The 22,186-nt window shown below is 36.5% G+C and overlaps 2 protein-coding genes across 2 annotated transcripts; both read right to left on the bottom strand.

Moving 5' to 3' along the window:
* Positions 1-15: 15 nt before the first annotated feature.
* LOC139149593 (galactosylgalactosylxylosylprotein 3-beta-glucuronosyltransferase 3-like) lies at positions 16-10,593 on the bottom strand. The gene is made up of 4 exons (XM_070721421.1): positions 10,407-10,593; positions 5,828-6,390; positions 5,044-5,337; positions 16-4,554 (listed from the first exon to the last, which is right to left on the bottom strand). Exons 1-4 carry the CDS (start codon positions 10,489-10,491, stop codon positions 4,456-4,458), a joined length of 1,041 nt encoding a protein of 346 aa, XP_070577522.1. The 5' UTR covers positions 10,492-10,593; the 3' UTR covers positions 16-4,455.
* A 1,236-nt stretch (positions 10,594-11,829) lies between these two features.
* LOC139149592 (trans-L-3-hydroxyproline dehydratase-like) lies at positions 11,830-16,678 on the bottom strand. The gene is made up of 3 exons (XM_070721420.1): positions 16,062-16,678; positions 14,202-14,494; positions 11,830-13,488 (listed from the first exon to the last, which is right to left on the bottom strand). The coding sequence occupies exons 1-3, from the start codon at positions 16,567-16,569 to the stop codon at positions 13,225-13,227; spliced, it is 1,065 nt and encodes a 354-aa protein (XP_070577521.1). The 5' UTR covers positions 16,570-16,678; the 3' UTR covers positions 11,830-13,224.
* Positions 16,679-22,186: the final 5,508 nt, after the last annotated feature.

The raw sequence follows: 22,186 nt of genomic DNA, 5'->3' as shown, positions 1-22,186 counted from the left end.
TGACGACAAAGTGAATTCAGTAATGTAAAATTTTATTTGACCCAAGTTTAAATCAAACCAAAAGCAAAATTTTAAGAAAGTGACAGCCCTACAGCCTATAAAGGCAGAAAGTGTTGGAGAAGAGTAATGTGACGAACTTGCAAAAGTTCATCACGGTTACACAATCGAAGAATACCACTGAAAATGTTTGCGTTCTGAACAGAGTTGACATAACCAAGCAGAACAAATTTTTTTTAGGTAACAACTCAACAAATGGAAAAGACAAACAAACTTGGCTTTTGGTCAAACTGAATTAATAACGTACTCCTGCATACTTTGTCAAAAACAATTATTCTGATTTGCATCAAGAAATGAAAATTCAGGAAAACACTGATGCAAAAGACTTGGGAAAACATGGATTATTCTATCAATCAAATTTTTATGGTTTCAATGCCGGAAAATCCAATCTGCTTAGTCTGGACACATTCCCTGGCAGTTTATTATCCAATATAACATTTTATTAAAGCAATATGTCTCTCCACCCCCCACCCCCGGCCAATAATTGACTCAAGCAAACTTTGCACTCCATAATATATTTGATGAAATAATCTGTGGAGATGATGTCACAAAATTCACTGGTATTGACAAAGCTTGTAATATCATACATATTAGGTGATAGATAATGCGTTTTGTATCTGTACCAATAGGTTTGCTGTTTGGACATACACAAAGGCATATCAGCTACCTGTGTATAAATTGATAGACCCGTTTGCCATTGGCGTTGTTTGCCATGTGCGTTTATAAAAAATAGGAAGCAAAGGTGAAAGGTGGAAAGCCTGGTTACCGAATTTTGGTACAGTTGATTGAAAAGACATACGACAAATTAAATTGCACTCCTGTGATAAATACATGTATTTTTTTCGGCAGTAATGGGAATTTCCTTCATTTCTTTCAATCTGACCAACCTTGTTTTGAGGCTATGTCAAGAAAATGTTCAAATAGGTTTCCTGAAAAGCTGGAAAGACTAAAACTCCATCCTTTCAAAAGAGGTCAATATTAGGGTCTTTTGTTTAATCACAGAGGGGTCAAATCATTTGTGACTATCATTGTACAAATATAAACCATCTGTTTGTGTGTGTGTATGTTGCAAACACTACAAAACTTCACAGCATAATTCACGTTACCACATTGGGCACACAGTCCATGTAGCCGACAATGAGATGCAAATGATATGCGGTTAAGGTCTCCTCAACTAACTTTCAGCTGGTTGTTCACTTTCTACTATTTTTATAGTATTTTATACAAAGGCACAGACTTATTCTACCTGCACTTAAAACTGATAGTGATTTTGTAGCTCATTCTTGACTATTTTCAATAGTTTTTGGTAGCCGGTAACAGACACTTCGTGTTCGTGTCGGCTACACGGACGATCTGCCCCACATTGACATTTCTGAACGTTTCTGTTGTAATCATGACCTCCCTGAATATATGAGAAATTAAAGTTCAAACTAACTACCAACAACAGATGTTATTTTGGTATTTCAAAAATATCATAAACATTCAAGCTCAAACTGCTGACATGTGCTGAGCTGATGTCACATCAAATCAGATGGAATTTATGGAAGAAAGTTTGATTATCAACATCACGTAAAAGCTCGCAATAATATAAACAAAAGACAATGTGGTAAGTGTAAGCTGGAAACTAAAGATTTTTTTCTATGTGATTTGTGGCCAACTTGATCTGACAACTCATCTTTTGTCATAGGCTTTGTCATGAGAAACAAAATGCAAACATGGTTGCCCCAAATGCAGCTGTAATATTATGTTAGTTGGGCAGTAAAACACAAAACCAAGTTATATATAATTTTGGTGCCATTTCATTAAGGCAGTGTTTTTTTACACAAAATATACATAAATTCAAAAATGTGTTTACAATAGTGAATGTTTTTTCACTGAAGACAAATGAGTCAGGTTTTTTTCAATGTACAATACAACACAACACAACACAAGTTTACATTTACAAACTAACTAAGAATAAGAAGGTATCGGTAATGATAGTGGACGATAGGTTTTGAGGGAATACACCAACTTAAGATTTCTATTTTCCAGACTTGTTTCAACTTATCCTCATAGATTCATGTGATTCAATAACTGGTATGGTGTTCCCAACTGTGACTACTCTAAATAGTCATGGCCTTGATGGAAAAGTTGGTATTTGACTGTGAGAGTGGCTTTGTGATATAATATCATTCCATGCAGGCAGACAGACAGATGAGAAAGTAACATTTCACCTATGAGTGATACGAAATCAGCATACAACCATTTTATGAGTTAATGAGCGAATGTCAAACTAACATTCTATTCTGCTAGAGTTGGTGTTCATGATTGTGCAAAAGTGTAAATGAAAATGTCGGTAAAAAGTATCTTTCAACATCCAACTGTTTTGGACATACTGGTATTTTAAGTAGCTACCACTAATTCTACCAACACTGTGAAATGTTATCCCACTGACTACTCTTCTGCCTGATTCAAAATTTGGGTACTTGCATATAAAACAGCAGCATTTTGGTCAAAACAATATTGAAACAGTTACCCTCACCCATGCAAAAAAGTAACTACTCAAATACTAATAAAATATTTCACACGAAAACATTATAATAAATAAATACAAAAAGTTGATTTCTAGTCAAAATTCTTAGCTGTGACCTTAAATTTCCCATGACACTCAATATGGCAGGGCAATCTATGAATTTTGAGTGGATTATACATTTTTTAAAAGAAAATATTGGTTAATAGGTACCATTGTTTCCTTATTCCTAAACTTTGCACAGCAACCCCTGATTTTTATTTTTGATCATGAAAGAAAATAAACAAACATTCCTTCCGCAAAATTTAAAACTCTGTTTTGAGGTATGTGACACCTTAACGATTTCTATACCAACATGCTGTGTTTGAATCTAAAGTAATATTTGGGTATAGAAATACTCCATTGCTTGAACTACTCACTCTCAACAACAACAATTATGATTTATTTCCACATTTCATTTATAGAGACCCAAAAACTTTGACTTTTTATCTCTTGCATAATCTTGTGCCTGTAAAAAGTCCATTCAGTGCTTGGCATCTTTGGGATTCATGGGGCACCACCTGGCAACATACCCTGTGTAGCACAGTATACTACCAATTGAACTGCCAGTTGACCATAAATTGACAATTTTCATGGGTAGGCTAACTGACAAGTGTATTTTGCTAGATCTTACGATAAGACCACAAATATTTTACATAGAAATAATCTCAGATCAAATACATGAATTATTTCACAGTGGGAATGTTGACTCCCAGGCAGCAAGCTCAAGTTTAAGTGACACTTTCACTAATAATCAAAATGAGACGGGTGTGCACTGAATTGCTTATTACATACATTAAATAAATGTTCATTACTGAACATACACACAAGTCTGCATGGTGCACCCGTCTAGCCCTTCACTTTCTCTGTACAGCATTTCAAAGAAAACAGTCCATATCTGTGCATTGACTACCCTAACGTCCATCACAGGCAAGTGCTACCAATCACCACTATGGAAGATCACCCTGTGCACTTCCAGAGTGATTACCAGATAGCACAGTCAAAGATAGAAGGGGATCCTTCTTCATACCTTTAAGTTAACTGTAAAATGTTACAAGAGAAAGTTAGAGAGAAAGACAGGCACACAGTTCAGGCATGCATGTATGTATCAATCAGAATGTTTAATTGTTGAGTGCTTGCTGTCCCTGTGTTCAAAACAATAAAATGCTGGACCCTGTGGAAATATCATCTTCCAAAACAATTTTCACTTTGATCACCCAATTTAAAAAAGCATGCCTAAAAAAAAAAACGGTAAAAAAACAAACAAAACTAATGACACCTGCACAATTCCTTTTATACAAACTTTAGGCAACAAAAAGACAATCATTCCCCTCTCTGCACGTAATGCACATTTTTTAAGTAACTTACTGTCTTAGTCTCTTACATCGAGAAAGCTACAAACTCATCTCTTAGCACACACAGATATTCAAAATGCATAGTGATAAGGGTCAACTGCCAACTGAAATCTAGCAGCTGAAAAAAACAACTTTCTTGCCATACATCCATGATTGAAAATCTCCACATATTTAATATCTACCTTACTGTCGGTTCAGAATCATGATAGTTGTGTTTTTTGAACTCACAGAAAATAGTTATTTTTATAGAGATACAATGATAAGAGAAAAATATATAAATATTATGACTCTATAAGTATAATCTATTCACCCCCAATTCCCTGTAAACGGGTCCACAATCACCATTACTAACAATGGTTTTGGGCCAAACCATGGTGGTGAAAGGGTATGTTTTATTACTTTAGGATTGCAGCACTTCTTCTTGGACATCTGCAAAATTGCTTCTGCAAAATATTTTATCTGAAGAGAATTTTTGCATTGCGGCTGTGAGAGAGGCTAGACTTCAACTCTGGGATCTGACGGCTTGCCCTTTGCTATCATGGCGTCTTCTTCTTTCCATTTGGGTTTCTCTGTTCTTGTGTGCCAAACCAGTACCTGGAAAAGTACGGAAACAACAATGTTAGGAATATAACATCTACTATATTGGTGTGCACAAATGTCTGAGGAAACAGGTGTGTTCTTTCTTATTTTGAATCACTTTTTGTAAGGAGTGTGAAGAACACGATAAAACAGTGGCAAATAACTTAATATAACGTGTGATACCATTTGTGAGATGTCTAGTTTTGAATTTTTGCTTTTTGCACAACCTAGGTTTTTCATTTCACTCTCCTGCCTATTGCAATATCTCAGATATTCAGCTTTCAGAATGTGATCCTGCACTGCACACACACACCACACACATACAGTATGTGAACAATTCTTGTTTAGAGTGCAGTACTTATCGATAAGCACACCTCTTTATCAATACACCTTGCATTATGATAATTGGTAAATTATGTTAAATAATCAAAACCAAAAATACTGAAAGATTGTCACAAATGGTTACTAGTTTTATGCGTATTCACTTAAATGATTTGTACAAACCTTTGTGCACATATCAGCTTTTGGTTCAAGTTCTTCCATTTTGACCAACTGTGAAAGCAGTGATGATTCCAAGTAGCCTCTCTTGACAGTGATATCAAATGCAGCAGTTGGGTGATCCACAAGGAGTTTGAGGTTGACGGCAAAACCAGCCATGTCCATGGCAAACGGCCGCTGTGGTCTCCATGCTGCATACCAACCTATCACTTTACCAATGTCACCGACGATGGGACGTTCAAATTTTAAACCCCCTGTGATGCCTACTGGCCAGACAGAAACTCTTTTTGTGTATCTCATCTCGGGTTGGAGAAAAAAAAAAAATCACACATTAACGATTATCATAAGAGTTACAGAACATAGTACTGTGAGTAGTTTTACACATTATAATATGAATTGATGTATTGAATCTTACATATACATTTTGCTTTTGAAAATGTAACATGCACATTCAATAGCTGATCTGTTGTACCTTCATAAATTTGTTCAAGGATAGTTTTGGAATATCAAACTGAATGCTCATGCTGTTGCTGTTTCTTGTTTAACATGAGGACCAGGTAATCTATACAATATACAGTTGTCTTACCACATTTAATGATTTAGTAGATATTAAATGTCAATCTTTGAAATTCAACTTCACTCCAGTTGACAGGCTGTAATAAAAAATTTCATTCATGACTTTGTGTGAGCATCATAGGTTTGGTACCAGCATACACGGTACCACTCAATTAAATTCTGTGAAGCTACTTGTATGTGAGAAAAAAACACACTGTATTATATTCTGGCTTACCTCTTCAAAGAGCTGTAAACTGTAAGTGTTGTCATCATCAGCAAAGTATACAACTCCAGGACTCGTATTAACATTCACATTTTCTCTCAACCAATCAACAGCCAGGTTTCTCTGCTCTACGCCCCTTGGCTTCAGCCAATGAGGATCATTCTCTCCCATTTTGTACCTTGACGGAGTAGCAATGTTCAAATGAGTATACTTCAGGCCAGTCTGAGCTAAAAAATTGGTCACCAGGGGAGTCCTAGCAACTGAATCCTCCACAACGATCCAGTGAAAATTTTTCACGTGAAGGAAAGTGTTTGACAGTCTCGTGAGCTCCGCCTTTTGCACGTGCCTGGTGTGCGTCGGCGTCACAGCATAAATTGTTGGAATGTCGTCATCAAGCACTTGTGAAATGTACTCCACTGCATTGGGAAACTGTCGGCGTAAAATAATGTCCAACGTTCTGAGTTTCTTTTCCAGTTTATTTAATTCCTCTTCTCTCTGTTTCAGCGGAGATTCTTCCTTTGCCAGAATTGATCTGTAGTCTTCATTCCCTGATCTGGAGTCCGGGCAATTCATTCCTGTCAGAGGGAAAAGTAAACTTGAAAACATCAAACATTGACCAGTTTTAAGATTAACAAGTCATCGTTGATGACACAGTCCCCACTTGTTATAATGGGTACTTTGATTACATGTCCTCAGAGAGGATAGAGTCCTCTTCATTAATTAGGTCTGTGATAAAAATACTTTGATACAGATGGCGCTCAATGGCCAAGAATGAGTTCCATGGTGATAAAACATAAAACCAATGTAGGCCACCATCCTAAAGTTCATAAAATGAGTCAACTAGGAATTAATCACAGGATGTTGCAAAACATTTTTGCATACAATTCTAACACTTAACAGATTATCACTGGTACCATATTTCATAAAGTTTGATGCAGTATTTACAACACTATGAGATCAACATCTGTATCAAGTTTCATCACATTTGACGTTGTATTAATTTGTGGCTATATCACCCTAATTAGGAAAGTTCATTACTTATGCAATTACAAATTAATTAAAATGACACTGATAAATGTCTTTTTCAATGTTAAAGCAATGTGAGCTTAACATCGGTTAACATCTGTATAAAGTTTCATGAATTTGATGCAGTACATATTCTTGACATATCAGCCTACTTACGAAACTTCAATAATTGACATGTTACTGCTACATGACGTGAAACAAATTGACGAGCATATGTATGAAATAGGTCAATGTCAACTTTGAATGATACTGGTGGAAATATGTCGGAGTTATGGCTCTGTACATGAAAACATCGTAATAAAATGGCTGCCTAGCAACCATATTGGATCGTATCACATAAAAACCGATGTACATATGTATGACATAGGTCAATGTCCTTGTACCAACTTTGAATAAAATCAGTTGAGATATGCCTGAGTTATGCCTCTGTATATGAAAAAATCGTAACAAAATGACCACACAGCAGCCATATTGGATCGTATCACAAAACAAATTGACGTGCATATCTATGACATTGGTCAATGTCCTTGTACCAACTTTGAATAAAATCGGTTGAGATATGCTTGAGTTATGCCTCTGTATATGAAAAAATTGTAATAAAATGGCCGCCTAGCGGCCATATTGGATTGTATCACAAAACAAATCGACGTGCATATCTATGAAATTGGTCAATGTCCTTGTAGCAATGTTGAATAAAATCGTTGAAACATGTCTGAGTTGTGGCTCTGTACATGAAAAAATCATAATAAAATGGCCGCCTGGCGGCCATATTGGATCGATCACAAAAAAATTGACGTGCATATCTATGACATTGGTCAATGTCTTTGTACCAACTTTGAATAAAATCACTTGAAACATGTCTGAGTTATGGCTCTGTACATGAAAAAATCGTAATAAAATGGCCGCCTGGCGGCCATATTGGATCGTATCACAAAGAAAATTGACGTGCATATCTATGACATTGGTCAATGTCCTTGTACCAACTTTGAATAAAATTGGTTGAAACATGTCTGAGTTATGGCTCTGTACATGAAAAAATCGTAATAAAATGGCCGCCTGGCGGCCATATTGGATCGTATCCCAAAACAAATCGACGTGCATCTGTGTGACATATGAAGTAATCCTTGTACCAAGTTTGAATGAAATCGCTTCTTGCATCTCTGAGATATCTGTGTGAACAGACGGACGCACGCACACACGCACGCACGCACGCACGGACATGACCAAACCTATAAGTCCCCCCGGACGGTGTCCGTGGGGACTAATAACATTGAAATGTGTTGAATTCTCATGTCTAGATTTAGTTGTGATATCCAGATTCTACCGGTAGTTCAACTGAATTTATACTTTATAAGATTACGAATACAGCAAGAATGGTATTATGCCTGTACACTTTTGATACAAAAGTTTGAACTTATGCTACCATCATGTTGGACCACTGCATAGGATAATGGCATTGAACAGGTTTAAATGCCGAGCTCAAAATCTTTGAAGCCATACACAACTGAATATAATTGTTATAAAAGCCATTTCTTTCTGACAAACTTACATGCATCAAATGCAAACTACCTCCAAGACTATACACATGTACCTGATTACATGAACAATTGATTCACACCTGATTATAACCTGTGTATTTATACTATGGCTGTTTCAGACCCTTATTTTCAGAACACATACCATCCAATATGGTGTATGGTGATAAACTATTTTGCAAGAACTGTGTGTGTTTAAATATGTTCAGGTGTATGGCTTCTGTTTGCATTTGTAGCATGCACTCAAAATACGTATTATGTATGCTGGTACAGGCAAGTTACTGAATCTGTTGTTTGATGATCTGTAAAATAAAGTATCATTAAGCCAATTCTTTTTTTCATACATTTTCCCTTGCCCTGGAGTGCAATACTAATGTGGGTGGGATTTATAGCAGGGTTTGAATAAAATGAAGGTGTTGTGTGCTTGTGATAGAACACATATGCATTGACTGGGTTGGCAGGGCAGAAGAGCCATGATGCCATGGTGATGATTATACCATGGTTGTACAGCGTTCTGTGCGTCTAGGTGACATATGGTAATAAGAACAACCAGTGTACCCTCTAACTTAGCCAATATGACACGCCACGATGCAAACGAATTGCCTGTGACGCAAGCAAATTTTTTGGATACATGTAACGATATAGGGTTGATGCAAAGAATTTTCCACAGTTCCCCTACGTGACACAAAGTTTCCAGAACGACACATTTTTAGAGGGCACACTGAGAACTGCTAAACAAGTATGCCAAACAGCGCAAATAATATATTTGTTTATATCATGTTTTTTCGCATATGACAGTACACTCTCTCCATATGAATGTAGGAGAGGCAGGCATACCAACTGCATAGCAACATACCACAGCTTGCATGCACTCACTCAATATTTGTGTTGTCATAATTTTCAATTCCTGTTGTTTTTATATTTTCAGAATTTTAAAAGTTGTTTGTGCATTAGTACCTGGATTATTAATATTCATTTTCTCATTTTAGCTTTTCCAAGTTAGATCGACCTTTACAAATTATTGTATTCTTGCAACGTAGTCTTGTTTAACATAATCATCTGTTGCAATTTGCTGGTAGTCACGTGACATGTCAGGTTACTCAATCACTGATATTTTGCAAAATGCCCAATTAAAACAGAAATAAATTAACACTCCACTAATAAACGTCCCCGCTTCTAAAATTCGAAAACTCTGACTTTTAAAGAAAAAAATCCACAGAGTTGTTACTGTCATACGATTTGGTTGTTTGTTTAATTTTTTTTAAGGAATGTTTGATTGATTTTTCTGGGAAATGTTGGTCATTGCATATGTAAATGTCCCAGACTATAGGAAGTAAGCTATTACTGCTTGATGTGTTAATTTGTTCATTCACATTAAAGTAATTTAGACTTGAGTATCTATCTGCAGTTAATAGCCAATTGGCGAACATAAATACAGTTTTATAATTTCAAAAATGGTACAACAGACATGTAAATGAAGTTACAGAGAATATGGTATGATCTGGTCCTTTATTTTTCTGGAACAAATTCAAGCACATTTACTCTCCAAAAAAATGTATCGTGATAGCTTACTTTATCTTTTGTTGGGACAAGAAAACAAATTATTCAGAATTATTGTTGTTAATTTACGATACACACAGCTGGTACCTTATCATTATTAAAGTGTTTTTTTAAACCCGTCGAAAGGAAGACGATCTGAAGGACTGGAGGATGATTGGTGATGTGGCCCGAGTCCAGTGGTCATGGAACATGTACAAGCAGTGAATGACTGCGCTGAGAACCGAACTGTGGTGTTGGAGAATGGGTTTAAAGTTCTCGACGATTTTCTTCCTGGTCATGACATAAGGACCATGGTCGTTCTGCTAAAAATACGAACTACACTAGCACTAGTAGTTGTATATTGCTGCGTTTAATCACGGTCCCTCCGTGGTTTAATATATCGGCCACGGAGCCAAGACGGTGAAGACTTACTTCCGGTACGGTCGCTTGGTGAGCGCTCGGCCCGCGGAATGACATTGTCGTGTACTCACCGTATCTGATCATCAGGACAATCATTCCCAAGAATGAAATAAGAAAATACGCTATGACAAGTTTCCTTGGGTGTAACCTGGCCATCTCTGGTACTGTACCGTTCGTCTAAAACGACCACGGTCAACTGACTGTCACTGACAATATTCAAGTGCCTACCATTTTGTTAGTAACCACGTAAGTTTGTGGCAAATATCTTGAGGGCCGCCTAGCCATGCATTATACCTCCGGCCACCCAATAGTGTTCGGTACTTTATATGTAACTTTTACGTCCATGACATGAAAGAGAGGTTTATGATAACTCGAGAATTATTTAATATTACTTAAATTTCTCATATTCCCTGGCAGAGGATTTTGGACGAGAAAACTCTGACCAAAATGCTTGGCTTTATTCTAAATCAAGTGAGCACTGAATCTTTCAAAAACTACAAAACTAGGTTTTCAGTGTTCCACACTTTCATTAATATCCTGACAATGAGCACCATATGTGCACAAATCATAAAACAAAAAAAACATACATAAAATAATATTCTTTATCTACTATAAGCAGTAAAGTGCTTTGTGAAAAGACATACAGTAAAGGCAAATCTTGTGGCCCAGATGACATACCTAATGAGTTCTTGAAAAAGGGTGGTAAAAGTTTGGCTCAATCGTTGACCTACCTTTTTAATGCTCTTAAAAACTTGTGTAAAATTCCTGATGAATGTAAGAGGAACAGTTATACCAATACACAAAACTATATTCGAAAACTATTGAAACAATATTGAAAATAATAATATAAGATTACTGGGAGAAATCCAGGGAGGCTTTCAAAGTAATAGACGTTGTGAGGATAACATTTTTTGAAGGGTATAGCTGCCTTGAGGAAGTCAATGAATAAGTCAACATATGTAGCTTTTTTAGACTTTTCCAAAGCGTTCGACCGGTCATGGCGTGATGGTTTGAGAGTGATTTTATGGAAAGTAGGTATAAGAGGGAATCTCTAAAAAATCATTGATGACATGTATGATAGGGTGCATACTAAAGTTAACTTTAATGACATTAAAACAGATTCTTTTGAAACTACTGAAGGAGTAAAACAAGGGTGTGTTCTCAGCCCTTTGCTTTTTTCAATTTATATTAATGAATTTGCAAAAATGCTGAATGATTCAAATCTAGGTGTTCACATTGATAAACAGTTTATATACCAGGGCTTTTTTGGGCTGATGATGTTGCATCGATAGCAAATAATCACAAAGATTTACAAACTCTTCTTAACATCGCTAATAATTTTGCAGAAAAATGGAAACTAACATTTAATCAATAGAAGTCAGAAATTATGTACTTTGGAAGGAAATTGCATACAAAAGATACAGTTTGGAAATTAGGTGATTTAATATTGAAAGAAACCAATTCATATAATTATTTAGGCGTGACACAAGATCATTAAAAGATCATGAACATTTTAATATGATTTACAAAAAAGGAATGAAACTGATTGCATACTGTAAATCACTCATTCATCATCATAATAGTTTTCACTTTTTTCTACATGGTGATGTTCTATGGACCAATATTGTTTTGCCATCAATCAGCTATGGAAGCAGTGTATGGTTGTTACAAAGTAAGGAAGACAGGAAATTGAGAAGTTTACAATACCAATTTGAAAATTTTTTTTTAAAGAAAATAAAAATGTTGCCAGCTCTGCAGTTTCAGGTGATCTGGGCTGGATGGATATTCACAATTTGCTTGATAGATCACGTGTACATTACCTTAGATAGATTACAAAAAATGGACAATGATAGGTGGACCAAAGTAGTCTTTATTGCACTTAATAAATCATATCACAGTAATGCTACGTATATATGGAATTGGCCAAAGTATGTACGTGATATTCTCATTGACAACAGATTAGATTATCTTTATAAATCAGACCCTCCAATGAATACAAGATGGCTAATTTCAGAACTATCACTTACCATGTTTTGGTTTCCTTTAAACAAACCATTGAAAATATGAAATCTTTGCAACACTATTCCTGGGTCAAAAAAGATAATACACGAGAAAATTATGTGAATGATCCTCAAGATCATCATGGTGTTTCTTTATGGTGTTTCTGCATACACATGTTCGAAGCAGCTACAGCAATGCATTGTGGAGTGACTGTGAAGAGAGGTCTATAGGATTGTACATCTCAAGCCATGTCAGCAAGCTGGATGCTTGACATTGCAACATTATTTTGGGAGAATAACAACAAACCACATTTTAAGTACGAAAACAAAAATAATGAAATAATGAAAAATGTACCAAAATCTACAGGTAATGAACATTTAATAACAATGTGAAGAAGCTTCCAATATTCTAGGGTACTGATTTTATTTCATCAACAAAAAATACACTTATACTCATTATGAATATAGACTAGATTTCATCATTTTGGCAGAAATGAACCACTGGAAAATATAAAAGTAAAAAATCCTCATAAAAATTTTAAAAAAATAATTCTTTAGTGATCCACACCTTGTGTGGACCCACTATGAATCTGGATAAGAAATGAAAGTTTTCATCTTCTCTTTTGTGTGAAAATCACGCATTTCACTTTCCTCCATAGAGCTAACACAGAAAATGGCAGCCATTTTGAATTCAAATATTACTACTTACAGGTAATTTGGTACTTTAAGGAAAATAGAATCTATAATTTGACCTCTAATCGATATATTCAATTATAAAAAAGAGTTGGGTTTGTGAAAGTTTGAGTGCAGGATTACAACTTTCATTCTCAAAGTGCTTTTCTCATCTAAAATTATAAAATAATCCATACATATGATTGGAGCATAAAAGTTACTTTGCTAAGAATCCAGTCTTCAATGGATCGTCGTCCTCCAGAGTGAAGGTGCTCGTACCGGTATAGAATGCATGCCCAGACACTTCCACTGTAACAGCATCAAATTTGCCGCATTTTGTTTGGCTGACAGCCTTGCCTGTGAACTTTGACCCCGTCATCCCATTTTGGAACAGTCTGGTCTGGTTCAGACCTATCTGTCCTTTGTGGTGCTGTAGGGCCACCCTGGCTGTGACTCCAGATCCAGTGGGAGATCTGTCAACCTGTGGAATACGGTACACACACAAATAATAGCGTCAGTGATACCACATGACTGCATGTTTGTATGACCCACACTGGTAAATGTGTATTGAGTATGCTTGAAAAAGATGCTTTTACAAAACATGAGTACATAGGCAATAAAATTTTAATGTCAATATTTCACTGCCATTTTTTGCAATCTGGATGAAGTCATCCTCGGAGCAAAACCAGATTTGATTTTGAGGCTCCTAGATAAATGGTTACAGTAAAATTGAAGTTTTGACTTGACCCTTTGCACCCTGACCCCCTGACCCCCTGGTACTCTATGACATCATCGGACATTTATGTCTGACCCTGAAATTTTACATATGCAAATTTAATCAGCATTTAATTCACATATTTATATGAGGTTATCCCTGTGACTCTATACACCAAATTTGAAAGATACTTGACAAGAGCATACTGAGGTAAAGATTAGCAGAAAATGAGGGAAGATGGTTAAAATTTATCTATGCTCATTGACATGTCAGTGACTTGAGACACTGCCTCTAACATAAGATAGTTTCACATGTATAACATACTGGTATAGGCTGACACAAATAAATTCAAGAAATTCCTGCATTTGATATGACTCAAAGCATTCATGTGAACTACTAGTCAAGTACCTTTGCTTGCATGCATGAGGGTTAGCAAATTTGAACTATTCACTTAAACTGTGGTCTAAATAGGTTCGTACCTGTTTATCAGCAAAGACACAAACATTGGCGGTTGGGTCACTGGAATAATCGTCTTTACCATCGGTCAGAATGGTGCCGTAGAGGAACGCCAAGTCATCACTGTCTGGGTGTTCTAATTTAACGGTTTTCTTCACGGCATCAGACACTGCTGTGGCGGTGTTCTTCAGTTTCTCAATTCCTGAGTTGCAAACATCAAGACCAAACTCTTCAGCCGACACAAATGCATAGAAAGCACCACCATAGCTGATGTCAACTTTGACCTTGCCATGACCTTCGACCTCAACTTCTACATCTAGAACAAAAAAGTAAGGAAACCAAAAGCATAATTGATTAAACTGAACACGAAAACGTTCTGTGGTAAACACTCTAAAAATCTTGATTATTGAGGACAGTTATTAAAGTGGATAGCAGGAAAGAAAACTGACTGCTCCTTTTTTTCTCGATAATTTCATCCAATTTATGACCAATCAAGCTATGGGCTGTGAATAACATAAACATTTGTTTTCCTTGTAAGCTGCTACTGGTCAGTAGAGTTGATTTAGTTCAGCAATATTCATTTGACATCAATTGTTGCCTTTGAATTATATGCAGGTGTATGGAGATACTATTTGAGCTGCTGGATGGGCTAAAATCTCAGGCTTGCTTATTTAAAATTATTTACCATTTGTATTTGATTTTATTTATTGAGCTGTCATTCTAGATCTTCCAGTTGTTCTTATACAGTTCAACACATTTGCACTGAACCTGCCTTTTGTATATTGATAAGACTTGTTCATTCCAGACTTTTAACCCTTTGAGCGCCAAAGTCTATTTTTGTCGCCTATATCAAAATATACACTAGTCAATTTTTTTCTAATTTTTGCTAAAATTTTGATAAAAATCTGAAGCCAATAAAATGTGATGTCCATTTAGTCAAAAATTGTCAAAAAAATTACAGAAAAATTCACAAAATTGGTAAAATGTTGCACACTATAATTTTGGTGGGAAAAATTGCAGCGCTCAAAGGGTTAAAAAGGCAAGGGAGAAACACAGGTGTTTTAGTTGATATTATCTTACACCTTTGTCAATGCCAGTGAATTTTCTGACGTCATCCCCTCAGATTATTAATGATAATGTATCCCATTATCCAGTATTGTGGCCCCAGATGTTTTCTACATCTACAAATTCACTGGTATCGTGAAAACTATAAAATTATATCAATAATGTACCCCCTCCTGGCCCATAATGACTTAAGCAACTAGATACTCCATAATGTACCCGGCTTTGCCTTGTACATTTAAAGGTATACTGTCACCTGTTCCAATTTTGCCACAGTTACCACGGAAAGAGAAAATCTAACCAATCACTGATTTTAAGCGGGTGGCCGCTTTTTAAAAACAGCGCCCTCACATGGGCATATTGAATACCAAGGAACGCCCCTTTGACCATATATGGGCATATTTAGATTACAGGTGACTGTATGCCTTTAAGTGTCATGCAAAGTTTGCTTTCGTCCACTATGGGCCGGGAGGGGGTACATTATTGCTTAATTGTAATTCTAGTTCAGACCATCATGCAATAGATTTGTGAAATATAAAACCAACATGATATAATAGATCATCCGGACATAATTGGTGTCGACAGTTAATATTATTTGGAAACAAATAGTTAAATTTGTATATCTTGAACCAGTTCATGAATATTTCAAAATACCTTCCTGGTTTTCGTTTTCTCTTTAATTAGGAACTTCAAACAAAGGAAACATTTGGCGCATGGTTGGCACACCAACAGCCTAATGAGGTCTTTGAGGTCTTTGCAAAGTAACCTACATATTTTACTTTGTTTATTTCTTTTGGCTCTATACCTACGAGCAAACTCACCTGTGGCAAATGCAAATGCGGGGACGCTGACAAACCCGACCGACCCGCTTTTCCCGTTCTCGCACTTGACTTGCGCCCTCACTAGGCCACACGGACATTGTATATTCACGTTTGTTTCCGGCTCCTTAGCTTTCACGTAGCCGTTGTCGATGGCAAATCGCCCAAGAGCAATGACCGCGTGGCCACACATCGTGCTGTAGCCTTCGTTGTGCATGAACAAGACGGCTATATCAGCCTCTGGTATGTCTGATTTGACGAGAATCACTCCATACATATCAAAATGTCCTCTTGGCTCAAATATCAACAATTTTCTCAGATGGTCGAGGTGTTCTTTCACATAGCGTCGTTTCTGCAAGATGGTTTCGCCCTCGATGTTTGGAAATCCCGAAGTTACAATGCGTAGTGGCTCACCTCCTGTGTGCATTTCAACAGTAGATATGCTGATAGAGTGCTCTGGTTTGCTTACTTTACGGTATTTCGCAGGTGGAGGTGTACTTTCAGCATCCATGATGTCAGTATTGTGTTCCTTCTTGGTCTAAGTATCATACACAATGAACATTTGGTGAACTAGGCTGCCCATTAAAGGCCGGGCGAGCATCCGACATTCACCATAAAATAGGGAGGGAGGTTAGGTTATTTTGAGAGGGACAGGAATGCTAGAGACGTCGCTCTACCAGCCAACCAGGCAATCTGCAACATTTCTGTACTCTGTAGCCGCAACTTGGACAACTCAAAAAGTGATGCTTTGCAAGTGGAGATATTAATACGCTTACGACCGTATAACGCCGGTAACACAGCCCTGCCACGCAGAGCTAGCCGGCCGACAGCATGCCTAGACAAAATTAGTTATAATATGTAACTCCTCACGACATAGCACCGGGGGGGGGGGGGATATTTCACCAGATTTGGGTACATGTAGTTGTATTCTTGTAGGGTGCAAACTTTATAAAGCACAAACTCAACAATTTTCCGTTATATAAAGGTCACAAGTGTACATTTTTGGCGAAATGTTTCAAGTCAAAACTACAAAAGTATGGTGCAGCTAGCCTGGGTCAAAGGTTATGCCAGAGTCTCAAGAGTCCGGAAAAGCGGACTAGTAATGCATGAAGCTGTTTTGTTTTTATATTTGGGCGGGGCCCGACGTTTCATTCAATTTAAAACCTTGCACAGAATAAACATTTCCATCGTAGATTCAATGGTCTGCTCTTGGCATTTTGACTTGGACTAACATTCAGCTGAACATTTATCTATCCGCCTATCTATCTCACCGCCATATTGTCAACTCATAAATTTGTGTTCAGCATGTAGCTTTTACAAATAAGAGGTGGGTGTGGCAACTTTTTTTTCTAAATTTACCTATTTTAGTGAATACTAAGGGACTGGTCAGTTTCTTCGGCTTGGGGGGGGGGCGGTGGATTATTTTTTGCCGACGTCAAAAAGTGGCTGACCCCCCTATTCCAAATTTTGAAAACAGGGTGACCCCCCTATTCCAAATTTCGAAAACAGGGTGACCCCCCGCGACAACTGTAAAACAAAAGGTGGACACAATATATATATATATATTATATATATATATATATATATATATATATATATATATATATATATATATATATATATATATATATAATTTATATTTCATACATTTATATTTTAACAGTCATTCTGTGTTTTAAAGAAATTGTTGACATGTCAGTTGTAAGATAGGAATTTCAAAGTGTCAATCTTAAAGTTTGAATCATAGACTTTAAAAAAGGTCCGTTTTTAAAGTCTATGTTTGAATACAGTACATTTTGAATGAACTGTGAATGTATTTCACACTTTCTATGCTTAACCAGATGTCCTGAACTGTTGTACAGAAATGGATGTCAATCATTAATATCAAAGAGGAAAAAGCAGTAAATCAAAAATTTTGATGGGTGTTAAGACTTGCCAGCCATCCAATTAAATCTCCTGAGGAGCCATAGAGAGGCATTTTAGCCAAATCTGACGTGTGCAGTGTCTGAGATTACCTTTTCTTGTAACATTGAAACCATAAAAGCACAGCTAATAATGACAAAAACTGCCTTTTTTAACTGTTATTTTGGTCATAAAAAAGCATCATTCTACAGAAAACCTGAGACACAAAGGAAAACAGTTGCATCAATGAGACGAAAGATATCTTGTCATTTTTCTATCTCTAAAATAAGTCACTGTATCAAATATATATTGTGAAATATTTGTACATGTTGCTTTCTTATACTGAATTCTCATAGAAGAAACAGAAATGTATCAGGAATTTGTCTTGCTTATCATATGAAATGCAGATTTCATAACGGTACACTTTCACTTAACAAACATCAAGATATCTCTGGCATATATCTCTGATTTATTTAAGTATGGTGCCCGAAGGGCGCTGACAAAATATGAAACATCCTGATATCTCTGATATATAAATTTCTTGTATATTAAATAAAATAAAATATAAAATAAAGTCATGCACAGGAAGGGCGTGCTGAAAAATGACTGATATATTAAAGTAATGTGCTCAAAGAGCACGCTGAAAAATATTGAACATACAGATATCTCTGATATATATATACCTGATATGTTTAAGTTGGGCGTGCTGAAAATATGTCTGATTATTAAAGTTACGCGCCAAAAGGGCGCGCCGAAAAATGTAACTGAATGATGAAATTTGAGGCTGACACGATGCATTTCAGGCAATGATGAGGCTGTGTTGAAATTCAAAAACACACTGATCCCCCTATTGGGCATTTCAAAAACATGATGGCCCCTCCATCACCAAAGTCAAAAACAGGGTGACCCCCATGAATCCACCGCCCCCCCCCCCCCCCCGGCCGAAGAAACTGACCAGTCCCTAACGCCTGAAAATGGTTAAATAAGTGTTGCCTCACAAGAATATAGAGGGCGTTGTCAGCATTGGGATATTCATTTTCCCCTCGGCCATCCAACCTCGGCTATCCAAAGCACAGTCTTCTGTGGCCTATTCTGCTCAGCGGCTATATATATGCCCCTATATATATGCTATATATGTGTGTACTGAGACGCGTGCCTGAAGAAGAAAGTCAAGAAACCAAATGGCTGTTTCGTATAGGGACTATGCCACGATGTCATCTTCCCGGGGTCATCTTCTTCTCTGGTATATGTACACAGTTCTATGGGGCGCATATATATAGCCGCTGAGCGGAATAGACGACAGGTGACTGTGATCCAAAGAATAGAGCCTGGCAATTCCCCCCACTTTCCTCTTGCTGTTTATGGAGAGTGTTATCCAAAAATCGAGGGTGAATCTAGAATTTTTCCTTTAGGGGAGAACCATTTGATTTCGGGGGGGGGGCATGGAGGAAGTGGGTATGGGAGCAATTTGTTTTTCCTGTCAGAGTGACAGCAATTTTTTTTTCTACTGTCAGACCTCCATCAATTTTTTTTTTTCAAAATGGGGTAGCAGCGCAATTTTTTTTCATTGGTCATCAAGTTTGTAATGCGTTGTATATAAGGGAGTCGTCTCTTCCGAAATTTCGAGTGACCCCCCCCCCTCGCCAACCATGATGAATTTGAGTAACCTCCCTCTCTAACTCTGAAATTTTGACTGACCCCCACCCCACTTAGAAAAGTTAAATACCAATACATGTAATTGTAAAATTTACAAAATACAGCAACAGTAAAGACCTTTCAAATCCTGATGTACCCTGCTAGACTATCATCAGTTATCTCATGATGGTTCAAAAAAGGTGAACCCTTAAAAAATGAAATTCAAAGTCACAATAAAATTCACGCAGTATCTAACCATAAAGTATATTGTTTAATTTGGATGGGTATTATGACAGGGTTTTCACTAGGATATCTGACCGGGCAGAATTTGAAAGTACAGGGGGAGAACACGCGAGAGGCTTAGGGGGAAAGTGTCACAGGGGCTTTCCCCTATCTTGCATGGAAATTTTTAAGATATTGATGTGTGCAATGGTGCAGCCTGGTGCAATCTGAGAGGTGGTTTTTTTTAACTTTTTTTACTAAGTGAAACTGTTAGAATACCCCAAGGAGAGAGCATGAGAGGGGGATTCCCCCTCTCGTATTGGAAATTTTAGAAATTGATATGTTTAATGGTGCAATCTGAGAGTTTATTCAGTTTATTTTTTATCAGTTTATTTTGCTCTCGGTAAAACTGTTTGAAAATGACATTGAACACTGATATGTTTTACATTTTTTGCATGATCAGTCTTTTAGTCACAATATTCAACAACCAAAATGACAATACAATTTGTGAAAAACAGTTCATATAAAGGAAAGTGAGGGCAACTCCACATATAGGCTCTATCAAGTTTGTTTAGATATTACGATGGTGAATAATGATGGATAGATGGACTGTCATTGGTTGTGCAAAAATCAGTCTCTGGTTCCACCACTTCTTCATTTCCTTCTGTTCCAGTATTAGGCAGTACTCTTGGACATTCAGTGCGCAAGATGATCTGCAACATTTCGCGAAATCTATCACCAATATGAATCACTAGGCCATATGTATGTTGGGGTTACAGCATACAATCTTATTTGCACTAGTGGTATGGATGTACATTGTATCCTCAGACAGCGTCGAACTAATCTAAACATTTACTCAGAAAAAAAAAATTAGCACAGCTTTCCTCATTCAGTTTTTTTTTTTAGAAATTTACAATTGTAAAAAAATTTCACAATTTCATTGTGACCACCCCCTCCCAAGATCTAATGGTCCATCCCTTACAAGCTTATGGATCACTCTCAAAGTGTTACTAAAAGAAACCTTTTGCGGTAATGAGAGAACAAAAAGGAATCTCACAACTGAGTCCACGACAAAAATAAAGCTGAATGCGAGTATATCACTAATCCATTCATGAGGATTACTATGGGGATTAGTGCCAATACACTTGTGTTAACATTTCATTCTGATGTAATTTTTTCGCTGTGTTTACATTTTTCATCAACTTTCTTATGTTCTCGTGACATTCGTATTTTTAATTTTAGTCTCCTGTATTTTTGGCATTATTATGTTTACATTTTTATTTCGTTTTTTCATTATCTCATAATGAAATACACATGCAAACAAAATGAGAAAATGAAAAAGAGGTAAACATGAAATAATAATGCCAACAATATAAGAGAATAAGATCAAGAATACGAATATGAAAACATGCAAACACAACGAAAAAAAAATACATCAAAATGAAATACAATGTTAACACAGGTGTATTGGCACAAATCTCACTCCATAGATTTCACCGTACTGGAGATATCTTATTTAAATTGCATAAATATATATATATGTATATATACATATATATATATATATATATATATATATATATATATATATATATATATTATATATACACACACACACACACACGTGCATATGACACAGCTTTGAAATCGAAACAAGTTCAATTCTGTCATGTAACAAGACAAAATAATGAATTATAAGCTTAAGTATAAGTAGATATAATATTCCTTAGTGATGATATGGAAATATAGTCCGTGAATTCTTCAATAAAATTTTTTTAGTTTCGTTACAAGAAATATAAGTTGCTTTTGGAAGACTGATTTTGTTGAGAAATATATTCCTTTGCACTTCACACTCTGGACAGAATAACAAAAAGTGCAATATAGCTTCTATACTGTGATACATCATTGATTGCCAGTGCGTTTCAGTAATTGGAGTTTTTGAATTAATCTCCTGTTTCTATTGCCCAGTCATGGTTACCTTATTTTACACACGAAGTTTTGTGAGCAATTTTCTTTTTTCCATCTCGAAATTTTGCATTTTTTTGTGTTAGCGTGCATTCATCGCTGATCTGTGATTATATTTCTCAAATTAAAACGTCGTGTTAATCACCTAAAATACTTTATTTTGCTTCAGTAGTGCAAGCTATAGAAGTATGGTGGTTCCGAGGAGAAAGTTTATGCCATTATTTTTAATTATTATGTATTGGAACAGTTGAATCAGGAAGACATATTTTATGAAGGGGATGAGAGCGACTGTCAGTTTAGTTTCTGGCGTCCCGGTGTTTGGCGCCCCGCGGCCGCACTGTCATATTCTCACCTTAAGTGAAAATCATTGGAGGAAACAATGACCAAACAAGTGTTGTCTCTCC

The sequence above is a fragment of the Ptychodera flava genome, chromosome 14, assembly GCF_041260155.1.
Source record: "Ptychodera flava strain L36383 chromosome 14, AS_Pfla_20210202, whole genome shotgun sequence".
NCBI lineage: Eukaryota > Metazoa > Hemichordata > Enteropneusta > Ptychoderidae > Ptychodera > Ptychodera flava.
This window is presented reverse-complemented; position numbering and strand designations above follow the sequence as displayed.